Here is a 14,695-nt window from a genome sequence, read left to right on the forward strand (position 1 = left end):
ATCTACCATCTTCCCCACAGTCTGGAACCAGACTGTCTAGATTCAATGCCAAGCACGTCCCAGCTGTGTAACTTTGGGCAGGTTACTTCACTTCTGTGAGCCTCGGTCTCCTCATCTGTAAGATGGGAATAATAGTCCGCAACATAGAGGGTTGTTGTGAGGATTGAACGATGAATTATGTAGAGTCTTAGCCTAGTGCCTAGCACACAGTAAGTGCTAAATAAACGTTAGTTACTATAATTGTATTATTACTAACAATATAAAGAATGTGGTTGCAAACAGGACAGACACAATGAACCTGGAGGAACAGCCTCCATTGTAACAATCCCCACACCCCCCAGGTTTGAGCAGAGGCCGAGAGTCCAGCTTGCCCATGGCTCAGGCAAAGGCCCAGCTGCCCCTCAGAAACAGTATGAGCTTCAAAGCCACCCAGAGTGTTGTCCAGCACAACCCTGAGGGAACCCCTCCCCAGACCTCTACCCAGAGGCTGGAGCTGTTGTTCCCAACGTTGGGTGAGACCCTCTCTTGGCCCAAGCACTTGCGTGTGTGACCCTGCCTCCCACATCCTCAGGCAACTTCCACCTGGGTGCCATCCCCTCGGTGTGAGAGGGAGCACTGGCTCAGGAGACCTCAGTTCTAAACTTGGCATTATCATCATCAAGCAGCTGTGTGACCTGGAGCCACTCACTCACCCTCTCTGGGCCTCTCTTCTACCTCATTTAGATGATCTTGAAATCCCCTCCCAGCTTTAGCATATGGTTTTAGCAAAGTGTGTGGCACACGGTAGGTGTTCAATAAGTGTTATTTTATGAAATCCAAGACACAACTCTGCTAGGTTTCAACACCCACGTACTTGTTTAGTCTTTAGAACTAAACAATGTGCGATCCAACACCTGACGGCCCAACCCAAGGTAAGAGCTCAAGAAATGGGTATCTATTGAGTTAATTCACTACCTACGTTTGACCTGGCTTTCCGTCTAACCTGTTCCCCCACCTAAGACCGCAGTGCCCCATAGAAGCTGCAGATTAGAGGGTCTGGAATGCGGCCTCCCCACTAGACCACAGGCTTAAGATGACAGGGTCCGTCCTGCAGCGTCAGGCCACATTCAGCCCGCCTGGCGTGAGGTGGGTGGGCAGCCTCCCCTCCCCTCCCCTCCCCTCCCCTCCCTGCGATCCTGGGGCAGAGAACTGTCCTCCCTCACAACCAGGAGAAGCAGCACAGAGCCTCAAGCTCAAAAGTCCTTTTATTGGAAAAAGAAATAACAAAACAAAAGGCCGCCGCATCACCTGTGCCCAGCCATCCCACTGGAGAGGCACAGGTGAGACACAAGGCCCAGTCACACCGTGGGCCAGGGTGGGCTCAGGCCGGGGTCGGGGGTCAGGGGGCTGTGGAGGAGCCCACTGGACTGCAGCTCTCTCGGGTGACTCTTGGATCAGAACCCACTTGGGCTCGGGAGCTGGGACACCCTCTCTAGCTCTCTGGGTGGGCATCTCCTTCCAACATGCTGCTCCTGTGTCCGAAGATAATCAGGCACCTCTCCAGGCTCAGAAAGCTGCCTGCGGTGGCTGGTCTCTCCGACGCCTCCTAGCACCTCCTGCCACTGAGGCAGGCAGCCTCCCACGGGCACCTTCAGGGCACCCGGACGGGCAGCTCCTTCCCACAGACACCCTGAGCTGGGCAGCAGGGACATACGGGCTGGATGTTCCTCTTTCCTTTCAAGAAAGGTTTGCCGTTTTCCCTGCGGGTTGCCGGCTCCCTTGAATGTCCAAGAAGCCTCACTTAGTCTTAGAGAATCCCGAAGCGGGGGCGGGCTGAGTATGAGCGTCTGTGGCCCTGCTGCCTTGTCATGGGGGCTGGGACAGGGGCACGGAGGCCCCAGGTGGGCTCTGCTCTCCTAGAACCCCAACTTCTCCTCTGCTAGAAGGTACACAGTAGAGTCAGAAGGTGAGGAGAACCTTTCAGGTAGGGAAAAGGCCTGGAAGAAGGGCCAAGCTAGCAGCCACGGGGCACGGGGCAGGGGCAGGGGCAAGGGGCTTGAGGACATATATTTACAGGGGGCAAGTTGAGCCCACGCAGAGAAGCAGCCACAGCCATCGCCCTGGAAGGTCAGACAGGATGCAGAGAGGGGCGGTCATCGGCCTGGCCGCCAGGGGGAACGGACAGTGCACTCACACACACACGTGCACTCACATGCAGTCAGTCACACACCTACACACACGTGCACCCACGCACATAGTGCACTCACATTCATCCTACATGCGCCCCCACTCGTGCTCACATACATGCGGGCTCTAACCTCGGGAAGTTGGCTTCGCTTCTGGAGGGTTGAGCCCCCAAGGCTGATCTCTCCATGGAGCCTTTCTCCAGACCCCACATCACCCCCCAGAGCGCGAGGCTGTGTCCCAGGCCCCACACCTGGTTGCCTACAGTCTCGGGAGTTGGGTGCTTCTTGGCAAGGCCATGCTGGCCTCAGGCTTTGGGTGGAGGGCAGGGTTCCACAGGTCTGAAGGTGTTCAGGAGGGGACTGAACAGCTAGCTCTCCACCACGGCACCCACGGTCTGACACTCCCATCCACCCAGACCTCAAGTTAGGCAGAGGCAGGATCGCAGACAAGCAGAGGCCTGGGGTGGCATCAGGAAGCACAGACACGGGGAGTCAGCCATGGGGAGCAGGGCCCAAGGGAAGTGTCCTGGGGACTGGGTGAGGAATCATGCAGGATGGGCATTCTCTAAGTAACACACCTGGGCCCTCTTGGGGTATTGAGAGAGCTGCTGCAGAAGAAATGGGTTGTTCAGATTGTGTTGTCCCCACCCCAGCCTCCATGTGACCCAGACCAGCGTTATGGGGAGGAGCCAGGTCAGGAAGGGGACCGTCCTTCCCCAGGGGGCCATGGCAGGGTGTGCGGATGATGGCCTGCAGCAAACACTGGCCAGTCACCCTCCCGCCCACCCTGGGGAGCAGCTGGGCCCACAGAATGACTCAGAAGCGGGTGCTCTGGTAGCGCAGCCGCCGCAGGTCTGCAAGGCCCTCGGTCCGGCCATATACCTCCCGGCAGGGAGTCTCGGCCAGTCACCGGGACCCCGCCCCACCGCCCCCACCACTGCTGCTGCCGCTGGCACTGCTGCTGCTGCCACTGCTGGAGCTGCCACTGCTGCACCGGTCCTCGTAGATGGAGACCTCGATCTGGGGCAGCGTTAAGGAGGGCTGCCCGCAGGGAGACAGGAACCTTTGAGGAGGCCAGCTGGGGAGCAGGGGGCACAGCTGGTCCTGCCTCCTAGAGAGTAAGAACCTGAGAGGAGGGAGCCCCACTGCACACTCAGCTCCGTTATGGAGACGTGCAGGGCCAGGCACTAAGGGTGCACAGAAGGATCAGGAGCTCACTTTATAGTGTCTGATTACTGAATCCCAGGACAGCCCGTGCTGGAGATGTGGTGTTATTATACAGGATGTGTGAGGTCTTTGGTGTCCTGAGTTCAAATTCCACCTCTCTCACTCTAAACCAGTCACTTGTTGCCTGTCCGTTTGCATGTCTGTAAAATGGTATAATAATGCCCTGACCGGTTTGGCTCAGTGGATAGAGCGTTGGCCTGTGGACTTAAGGGTCCCAGGTTCGATTCCAGTCAAAGGCATGTACCTTGGTTTCGGCACATCCCCAGTAGGGGGTGTGCAAGAGGCAGCTGATTGATGTTTCTCTCTCATCGATGTTTCTGACTCTCTATCCCTCTCCCTTCCTCTCTGTAAAAAATAAAATATATATATATTTTTAAAAATGGTATAATAATAGAATCTTGGGATTGTTGTGCGGCTTAAATGAAGTAAAATGCACCGGTGCCGGGCACATAGTCAGGCTCAGTCATAACAAGCGCCTCTCGCTGGGCTTTGTAAACGTGAGGCTCTGGTATTTGCGTTTTCTTTACTCTTTCCATTTTCTATTGAAATTTATTTTTTAACCATTCTCTTCTTGCTGCTGCCGACCAGGGAGGGAAGTGTGCACACTTGACCAGGTGGAGTGAGCAGACCTATAACCCACCCCTCGGCCAGCCACCACCAAGGCCTCATTTTCCTCATCTGTGAAAGGGGGAAAACAGGACCTCCCATGGGGGATTAAGGAGGTTTATATGATACTAGTGACCCCATGCATGGATTTGTGCACATTGAAAGGAAATTAATTAGAAGGTGGCTGGTGGGGCAGGACTGGGTGAGACGTCCCTCCCCAGCATCTGCAAAGTGAGTGCAGTCCCTCCGGCAGGGGGTCGTCCCTCAGCCTGGCCTGCGGGGATCGGGCCAAAACCGGCTCTCCAACATCCCCCGAGGGGTCCTGGAGTGTGAGAGGACACTCTGCAAAGTTGCTGTTGTACAGGGCGTGGAACTGAACGCAAGTGTGCAGTAAACCAGATTCGGGGCCGACAGTGCCCAGCAACAACATACCCCATGGCCAAAGGTGGACAGCATGTGCCAGGCCCTGTGAGGAATCACGCTCCCTCCTCTCTGGTTTCGGGGTGCGTCACCCTGAGAACTGCTACTGCCAAGTCACTGCAGCTCGTCAGCTCCTGAGTTGAGCGTCTGCCCCCTGATGGTCAGTGGCATCATAGCGACGAGTCAGACAGGTGGAGGGACACTTAGCATATTAGCCTTTTATATAGATAGATTGTAAACATGTAAATGTAGTTGGAGATTTGCATATTCCCTGAGGGGCAGTACAGCCTTGCAGTTAAGAGTGGGCCTGGGCTCAAAGCCATGAGTCAGTGACTTAACTTCAGTGTGCTCATCGATAAAGGGACATAAGTTACCCACATATAGGGGTGTTGTGGACCCATAGTTTCAAAGCACTGAATATGCTATCCGGCATGTGCTAAGCACTGAGTAAATGCAGCTCAAAAAATAAACGTAAACCCTGACATTCACAAACACCAATAACTTATGGTGAAGGGAGAGGGTTGGTGACCAGGCACCCTAAAAACTCTAGGGTGGTCCCATTTCCTGGCAGCCTCACCACAGACCCCACTGGTTGGCAGCTCTGTGCCCCCCATACACACACACACACCAGACAGGAAGGATACAACCCTCATCCCACGCTCAACGGGGTCCGTGAGCAGGAGGCCTCGAGGGGCAAAGATCTTTTCATTCTGCTCTTGGATGTAGCGTGTGATCTTCTTGAGAACCTGCAAGGAGAGGGGCCAATTGAGGATGAGGTGCGGCAGGGAGCCCTGGGAAGGGGGTGCCGGGTGGCCAGGGAGGGAGCACCTTCTCGTAGTGGGTCTCCATGCAGAGGAAGATGAAGTAGGCCGTGGCGCAGGCCAGGCAGCCCTCCAAGTAGGAGCTGCCCCCAATCTTCTCTGCTTCTGCGTAGAAGCCGTTGAGGGTCTTCACAGTCTCCTCAAAGAGCTGCCGCTCAATCTGGAGGGAGAGAGGGTCAGAGAGAGAGGCTCAGAAATCCAGGCCAAGGTCAGCCTCCCTGGGGTGTGAACAGTCACCAGCTGTGGTGGGGGGAGTGGTAGGACCACACCAGGGGTGGAGGCAGCACACAGGCAAGACCAAGAGGTTGAGTGCCAGTGGAGCAGAAAGAGGACTGGACTGGAAGTCAGGAGACCTGGCCATCAACTAGCTCTGTGACCTTGGACTAATGATCTAACTACTCTAGCCTCAGTTTCCACATCTATAAAATGGGAATGAAAATGCTACTTGGGCCCTAGCTGGTTTGGCTCAATGGATAGAGTGTTGGTCTGTGGACCGAAGGATCCCAGGTTCAATTCCGGTTAAGGGCACATGCCCAGGTTGTGGACTCGATCCTCATTGATGTTTCTCTCTCTCCCTCTCCCTTCCTCTCTGAAATCAATATAAATAAATAAATAAATAAATAAATAAATAAATAAATAAATAATATTTAAAACAAATAAATAAATAAAGATTTTTTTTTAAAAAAAAATCCTACTTGGCTTCCTTGGAAACAGGAAACTCCCACAGTATCCTAGTTGTGAATGCATTAGACAAGAACCCCCGTGACTGTGTCACCCCACCCCTGTTTTTATGGCTGAGAGAGAGCTCAAGACCTAATTGGTAGGGGCTCCCCATGTTTCGAAGGGACTTCAACGGCATGAGAATCATTGGGTGAGACCTCAGAAGTGTCTTTCCAGGAAGGGGCACTTCCTTCTAGACAAGAGTTCACGCAGAACACGACAGTCCTGTGTGTTCAGACCACTGGGAAGCTGTCCCACCTGCATCCGTAATCATCACAGCTAATATTTACTCGGCACTGTCTCCGTGCCAGGCTTTTTAAATGTATTTCCTGTGACCCTCATCCTTCCCTCAGAGAAGCAGGACTATCATCCGCTTCCACAAGGGAGGACTGATGGGAGCTCCAGCCTCCTAACTGGTTTCCTTGCCCCCAGCCCTGCCAGTGCAGCTCTGATCAAGGTTCCCCAAGCCTTCCATCTATTTCCAGGCAGGACCCAGGCGGTCCTCCAGTGCCTGGCCCTGCATCTCCTACTCTGCTCCTCACTCCGGCTCCACACCAGCCGTACCCATCACCATGCTGCCGTGTCCTGAACACTCTGCTGCAGACTCTCCTGCCAGTCACCCCACTGTCCCCTGCCCCCACTCCCTTACTTCCCTCAGGTCTCACCTTGTCCAACAGGCCACCCCCCACGATGCCCTACCTCTAGCTCTCTCTATCCATCTTGCCCCCCCCCCTTATTTTTCTAGTATTTGTGATCACCTGGGCTACTATATATTTACTTGTGTGTTTGTTTTTACTTTTGTACCCTCTGGTAGAAAATAAACTCCATCCGTTTGCTCCTACATCCCCAGTGCCTGGTGCATAGTAGATGCTCCATAAATACTTGCTGAATGCTGAGTGGACTTGTCCAAGGTTACACAGCTCTGACCCGAGTCTAGCTCTTCCCTGGGCCACCTTACATTGGGACACCTGGGTTGGAAGGTCATGCTCCAAACCCAGCAGGTGTCCAAGTGTCTGTCACCCCATTTTTATACTCTACAGAGCACCCTGTTCCCCCCTCACCCCCACAGGGCTAGAACTGCCCATCACACAGGTTAGGAACCTCCCACAGATAGAAGCTTTGGGGTTCCCAGCCACTGTCCCTACACAGACCTGGAGTGAACACAGATAAAATTCTGTCCATCTGGCCGCTGACCTAAGCCCTACTGCTCTACCCCAGAGTCACCCCACCCCAAAGAACAGGCATGCTAAGATAAGGAGACCCACATGGCTCCCCAAAAGCTGGTTAGGGGGTCAGATCAGCAAAAGCCAGGCCTGTCTCACCTTCTCAAACCCACTTAGATCTGCCTGGCTGCTGGATGAAAGGGTCAGGGTCTGCCCTCTGACCTCCCCCAAACCCAGGCCAGTTCTAAGCACCCTGGGATGGAGGCTACACACACGCCCAGAACCAGGAGCAAAACTCCGCCAAAAGAGCTGATGCCTTGCAGGGAACAGAGTCTGCAGGGAGGGCTGTGGGAACAGCCCGGGTCTGGGGTCTTTGAGGGCTCCCCAGAAAATGCTAATGTGGGTGAGAAATGCTGCTAAAAAGTGGAGGTTCCTGAACCCAGTCCAAACACGGAGCCGGCCTCTCTGATGACACCTAATACCATCCACCAGGACTTGGAAATTTACATTTAACAAGCTCTCCCAGCGGTTCTCGTGCTACTGAAACTTGAGAGCTGCTGGACTAGAAACTGAGGTTTCTTCCATGCTGACTCTCAGTGAAACGACAGCGAGGCCATGTTAAGAACATCTTTTGTTTTTAATTCTCTCATGTGAAGTGGCGGAGTAAGTATGTCATATATCCTGGGGGGGTGGGGAATACACTTGAATAAGCCCCTCAGTTCAATCCTGGCCCGTGTTCCCAGCTCAGAAATAGACGTCCTTACCCGGCCGTCCAGCTCTGGGGGGAACTTGGTCTGGAACTGACAGATGGTGCCGTCGCTGTAGTCTCTCTGGATGAAGATCTTGGTGGCCAGGGACGCGCTCCGTCGCAGCTCCTGCAGATTGTGCACCTGGGCAGATGCAGAGAAGGTGCGAGCAGGGTGACCATCCTTCCCGGTCTGTCCGACACTGAGGGGGTTTGGGGATGGGGTCTTCCAGCGCTAAATTCAGGGACCTTTCTGGGAAACTGGGACAAGTTGGCCCCCACATGTGCTCCAGGAAGGTCACGGGGAAGCAGGACTGTAGAGTTCACCCCAGGAGATGCTCTGAGCAATCCCAGGAAAATCTAGAAAAAGCCTGAAGCAGAGCCAACACTGAGCCAAAATGAAAGGTTCTGGAACTGTCAACAGAACCAGAAACAAAATTTAACAAAAGGAAAAGACTTCCTGGTGGCTGGCCCAACCCCTCTTCCCTCCCCACCCCCCACCAGGCCTTCCATACTTTCATTCATTAAGCAAGCATCAAATGATCACTTGTCAGGCCCTGGCTTAGAGGACCCACTACTGAACAAGACTGAAGTGTCCAACGCTGAGTGGAGCTTACAGCAGGTCTGGGAGAGGGTCGTGTGTGGGGCAGAGAAGTACCTGATATGCCCTTGAACTCAGGGAGATTCGGGTTCAGGCCAAGTCAAGTTATGGCCTGGGTAGGAGAGCACCATGAATGGTTTTCAGGTCCAGCACTTCTCACCATAGGAAAGGGGAGTCCCACAAATGCCCAAGCCCCCAGAGAAAATTGTGGGAAAAGTGGGCTAAAGCCAGAAACAGAAGAAATTCCTTGCCCTGGTAGGAAGGAGGGGGTGACTTCTGTCCCCTGTCCACACCTGCAGACTTGACATCGATACTAGCACCTGTGGGAAGTGGACTCGACTCCACAGAAGAACAGGACCCCTTTCTTCCACTTGCAGCCTCTCATCCACGTTCCAGACAAGCAACCCGCTGGGTGAAATAAGCCAGACATGAGAGCCACGTGGAGACCGAGCCCCAAAGGCAGAGTGATCACAACCAGTTCAGCCCGTGTAATTAAAGTGACTCCATCCAGTCACTCAGCTTCCACTTATTGAGTCCTTACTATTGCCCGGCTCCGGGGATGCTGAGCAGAAGACAGTCTGAGCCACAGGGAGGGAGACAGGTAAATATATAATGAATTCGACTGTGATAAATGCTACAGAGAAGTAACCTCTTACCCAGAAGCACTGACTCAGAAAGCCTTCCTGGAATCCTGTTGAGTCAAAAAGGAAGGCCCAGAGTTACCAGTGGCAGGGGCAGGGGAGGGGCAGGGGCAGGGGAGGGGCAGGGAAGGGGCAGGGGCAGAGGCAGGGACAGGGGCAGGGGAGGGACAGGGAAGGGGGGAATAATAGGGAGGAAGAGGCAACCCAGACAGAGGGAGAAGCTTGTGCAAAGTAATGGAGATAGCAGAGAAGGCGGCCTATGCCAATGAGTAGACTTCACTGGAGGCAGATTTCAGCAAGTATGGAGTTGGTTTGAAAATCAGACAAGAACACTGGGAATAGTATAAAAAGAATTAGATTTTTTAAAAAATTACTAGAGGGGTTTTGGAGGGGAGGATTTAAGATGGGAAAGGGTTGCTTAAATGCTGGGGAAAGAATAAGTAACATGAAAAAGATTGCCAATATGGTAGTAGGAGCAGATAATTGGTCTCTCAACAAATCAGAGACTGACCATTATTCAAGACCTTCCTAAATCCAGATGAGCCTTGTTCTGCCTAAGAGACATGATCCCAAAGGATTGGAATTGGATTAAATAATGTATAAATACTCCTCTAGTCTTAATAGTTCTTGATTCCTCTAACCAAGGTTTCCATTGAGTAAGTCTCCTTGACATCTACCAGGATTCTGTGATGACTTTGAACAATAAAGAAGGCTTTGCTTATATAAATAAGTTACTCATTGTGGTGTCTGCTCTAGCTGGTTACGGTTTTATACTGTTTTATTTTTTAAAGAAAAGGGTGGTGGCCTTTTCCCACCTTCCTAACCCAGCTGACATGTGCCAGCCCATCTTGAGGATGGACTCCCCTCCCCTGGAAGGATCATTCTGGAAATGTGGTGAGTGGTGCACAGGAAGTGGGCATGACTGGGGTAGGGGGCCTCTTGGAAGGCTGACTAAAGTGGGTCCAATTCCAGAAAAATGTGGTGAAAATGGAAAGAAAAGGAAATGCCTGTGCTTCAGCCATTCTGACATGGACTCAGCCTCCTCCCCTCCAACATCCTCCTCTGTCTGAATTCACACACATGCCCTGTGAGCTACCAGGAAGGCATGTGTCTCCAAGGACTGGCTAGCTGTTGGCCACAGCCACCTCTTCTTCCTCCTCGGCGCACAGCTAGATTAAGTCCCAGCCTCCCTGGCAGTTAGGTAGGTGTGGCCATGGGACTGAATGAAATGTGAGTGGAAGTGATAAATGTCATTTATAGGCTTGGCTCATAAAGACCAGCCATTCCCCTGCGGCCTTTCCCCTTCCACAGAAACCAAAGGAGTCTCGTGTGGAAATGAAGATGGCGGAACCACAGTTGGAAAGAGCCTGAGTCCCTGAATCGCAGCCTAGAGGAGATCCACCTGCTCGCTGACCAGGAACACGGGTCTCAGACTTCACCCAGTGGGAAATAAACTCCTACTGTATCACGCCATTGAGATTTTAGGGTGCTACCTTACGTAATGCAGTCTCATTTTCTCTTGGCTTTCACCCACAGGTTCTCAAAGTTGCCATAGTGGGAGGGGCCAACACCTTTCCAGCCCTAACCATGTCCTCAGCTTTAGGACACTGTCCTGGCCTTGGGGGACCAGGGATCCCCTTCCCTCCCTGGAGAGTGTTTGTGGGGTCTTGAGGAGTTGCTGGAGGACAGTATCAGATACTCTTTACACGGCAGAGCCTTCGTTTCCAAGATCTACTTAAAGCACACACGTCACAAACTCGTCTGTAGTTGGTGAAGAGGGGGATGCAAGGCAAGGCGGTGTCTCCTGGCCTCTCCAGCCCTGGTGGCTCAGTTGTGAGACAACAAAAAGCTCTGATGGAAGATGGGCCACTGGGCCAGGAGCAGGAAACCAGGTGCTCGTCCTGGCCACACAAATCTAGAAAGTCTTTCCTTCTCCAGGCCTCCATTGCTTCAACTAGAAACTGAAGAGGTTGGAACCAGATGTAATCATTAAAGCCCCTTCCAGCTCTCACATTCCAGATGCCTCATCAGGGATTATGAATGCAAATGTTTCGGGGACTAAGCATGTAAGTGGGCCAGGTGGGGACTGTGGCTAATTGGAGAACTCATGTCCTCATGTCTCACAAAAACACCTGATCATTGCCATGTGAAGGTGTGCCTGGGTTGTGATTCTGATTTTTAAAGAAAAGCCATAAATCCAGACACCCTTAACATCAAATAGCATGATTTTTAAATATTTCAAAGAAATGTTTTACATTTATAAGCACTAAGCAGACCGAATAAGGCACACCTGGGAACCAGCATCATTCCTAGAGCTGCCAGTTCAGGACTTCTGAGTAAGGAATCCCATGGCAGGGGGCCCTTGGGCCAGAGCAAGAGCCAGGTGTCCAGCCACTTGCCAGCTTTCAGGAGGCGGGCAAGGGTTTTTAGCCCAGATCCTGATGCTCTGAAAGCCCACAAGAGGTCCCAGAACATGCACACACCTCTCCCGGGGGTCACAGCTTCTGTGTCTCTCCTGGGCGGTCCCCCTGGACACTGACCCAGAGACCAGGGCTTCTCATCCACTTCTTATCTTCTTCAACCCTCCCCTCTCTCCCATCACTGTTCCCAATAGAGTCAACCTGGTGCAGGTGGGAAGGAGCAAGCACTGAGTACAGATAAGCACTCCCCGGCCTGGTCTGCCCTGGACACACCGGAGGCCCCTTCTGGCCCACAGCTCTATCCTCATTGAAAACAGCCAATTCTGAGGATGCTTTTGAAGCTCAACTCCGGAATCAGGAAATGCAGCGGATGAGCCAACAGCGTGCTCCCTGGCCGGGCTGTGGGGGAGTGAGGACCGTGAGTCACAGGCAGCCAAGTGGGGCCTCAGGATGGAAACCTGGGCACAAGGCCTTCCTGCTTCTCAGACGACAGCAGAGCCCAAGCCAGTCCATTGCCTGCTGGTCGTTAATTCCATGCCTCGGAGATCACACCTTGGGTAGTGCTACTTGGACGCATTTTAAAGTCTCCCAGGAGCCTAACTCCACCTCTCGGAGAAGCCCCTTTCAGCCAGGCATTCCTTGCTGCCTTGGCCACCTGCTCCCAGTGAGTGACACACATTCACAGAGATTTGGCGCTCAGGATATGGGCTCGTTACCGTTTCCAAATGAGGTCAGTGTATCACTCAGGAGGCGTCTCCCTCCTCTGAGTTCCTTACACACACCCCTCTCTTAATGCTGACTCCTAAACAGAAATTAGGGAGCAAAAGGGTCCTGTTTCCATGCCTTCTTCCAGGGATCCAGGGACAGCCAATATTGCAAATCTCTCTCTTCTCTCTCTCTCTCTCTCTCTCTCTCTCTCTCTTTCTCTCTCTCTCTCTTTCTCCCCCCACCCCCTTCTCCTCCCCTCACAACACCTTCTGCTGGAGCTAAGGACTTCCACTTCAGAATCCTAAGGGAATGGTCACAGGAGGTTGGCATGAGGTTTCCTTCTCCCAACAGGTTTTTCCTGGTAATCTTAACTCCCTCCTAACATTAAAAACAGCCCGGGGAGGATGACTCACTCTGCAGCCCAGATAATGTGCACGTCCTGTGCCTTGGCAGGGCTAAGGCTTCCTCCCTCGGTGCTGCCATCAGAGTCCACCCAAGGCAAAACTGGGCAATGAGCAATGTTTGCCCTCAGCTCCCCCTCCCTTCTGAGCATTCCTCTGTCCCTCTGCCCTCAAGCTGACCCAGCCAGGCCGGTTCCCACACTCCGGCCATTCCTGAACTCCTTTGCACCCATCAAAGCTTCATGTTAAGACCCCCTAAGTGCCCACCTCTCTATTGGGCAACACAGCTGGCTAATTGATACACCTGGATACAGCCAAGAACTCACTGGCCACGGAGACAGAAGACTCAAGCTTTAGTCCTGACCCTGCTAATTTTTAGCCATATTTTCTTGGATAAGCCTCAGCTCTCCAGTTGCATCATCTGTAAAATGAGATAATGATGCCTTCCTTGGCTCCTTCACAGGGACCAGGCAAGCTTCTGAGTCTCCACTGTCTCATCCTGTTAATTGGGGATAATAACACCATTCCTGCCCACTTCACAGGGTTGCTCTCAGACTCGAAGGAAACCACGCATGTGATAGTGCTTTGAACACGGGGAAGTGCTAGATTCAAGAAGTGTGATGGGGAGAATCACACATGCCTAAGAGCAGCCTCTTGGAGACAGTGCCTCGACCTGGAGAGGTGAGCCTGCGGTTTGGAGTCTGGGAACCTTAGACCTGAGAGGGAGGTGTGCTGGGCAGGCGGGCCTCTTGGAATCTGTCAGGTGGCATCACAGATGCAGCTGTCTTCTCTGCCCATACCCCTGGCCCAGTGGTGCCCACGTGGCTGAGGTTTCCTGCCTGCCTGACACCAGCAGCCTCCACTGCAGTCTGACAGCCCTATCTGGAAGGTGACCTGCTCCTTGTCCATTTCTCCTTGTTCTTCCTGCTCTTCCCAGTGTCTTCAGCACTTTCTGAGCATTCTGCATCCCTCCACCCTAGAAAGCAAGCTCCATGGGTCTGCTCAGGGCTCGCCCCTCACAGGGTCCTGGGGGCAAGCTCTCCTAGCTGAGCCTGAGCCTGGCCGGAAACCTGAGTGATGCTGAGCAACTGCACCTGGTTCTGTGGTGGTGACAACAGCAGACTGACAACAACACTTAGTATTGATGTCACGCCGCCCACCAGGGTGCCCGGAGGCACTGCACAGAGCCCTTCCAAACCTCCTGCTGTCCCCATGGCTTACGTCCCAGCTGTGTCGGAAATGGGAAAACACCACAAAAGAAGCTGACAACAGAACCGGGTGTCCTGGGTTCCACTCCAAAAATCCAAAGAAAGAAACGTTCAGCTCTACTGCTGACATGCTGTGTGAGTTTCAAGTAGATCCTCCCCTTCTCTATGTGCTACTTAAGTGGGGACATAAAGAGCTCCATTTCCCTGGTGAAATGAGGGGCTAGAGGAGGTAATTCCTGACCTCTTACGCATTGCACATAGATTCTGACCTCAGCCAACAGGTCCCTTGGTTCAACTTTCAAGTCCCTTGAAAGTAACACACCTATAGGCACACCTTGAGGAAGGCAAGCTCCCCTCATCAGACACATGGGAGAAATGCGGACACCCTGGTGCAGGAAACTCGAGTGTGGAGGAAAAAAGCAACCAAGGGCAGCTCGTTAAAACCAGCCATTTGGGGTTTGGGCTTGGAGATTCCTCGTCTTCCTCTGGCCCCTGAAGGAAATGCCATCCCTTAGCCAGGTTTGTTGGCTCGGAAGCTGGATGGCTGCACCGCATAGCAACAGCTCCAGCCGCATTCCCTCTCCCGGGCTCATTTCCAACCCTCCAGGGTAGGCAAGCGGCTGCGGGACTTGCAGTCTTAGGGGAAGGGGAAACCCCAGCTGAAGTGCCGGAGCAACCCTGGCGCTACTGCCAACAAGTGGCCCGCACAGCTGCAGGACTCAAATGGGGCAGATTGACAAGCCAGGGGTGAGAAGAGCCCCTCTCTTCCCCTCTGCCACTGCACCATCCACCCCTTCCGTCCCCACCGACCCTGGAAACCACCTTACCCACCTCGCCCTTACCCTCCCA

At 53.2% G+C, this 14,695-nt stretch overlaps 1 protein-coding gene across 1 annotated transcript; it reads right to left on the reverse strand.

Annotated features, from left to right (window-relative positions):
* Positions 1–1,226: 1,226 nt before the first annotated feature.
* On the reverse strand, positions 1,227–8,776 carry GOLGA7B (golgin A7 family member B). Its single transcript, XM_006756672.2, has 5 exons — positions 8,762–8,776; positions 7,887–8,102; positions 5,247–5,399; positions 5,063–5,164; positions 1,227–3,185 (listed from the first exon to the last, which is right to left on the reverse strand). Exons 1-5 carry the CDS (start codon positions 8,774–8,776, stop codon positions 3,072–3,074), a joined length of 600 nt encoding a protein of 199 aa, XP_006756735.1. The 3' UTR covers positions 1,227–3,071.
* Between the last annotated feature and the right edge of the window lie 5,919 nt (positions 8,777–14,695).

This window comes from Myotis davidii, unplaced genomic scaffold (genome assembly GCF_000327345.1).
Source record: "Myotis davidii unplaced genomic scaffold, ASM32734v1 scaffold332, whole genome shotgun sequence".
In the NCBI taxonomy this organism is placed as follows: domain Eukaryota; kingdom Metazoa; phylum Chordata; class Mammalia; order Chiroptera; family Vespertilionidae; genus Myotis; species Myotis davidii.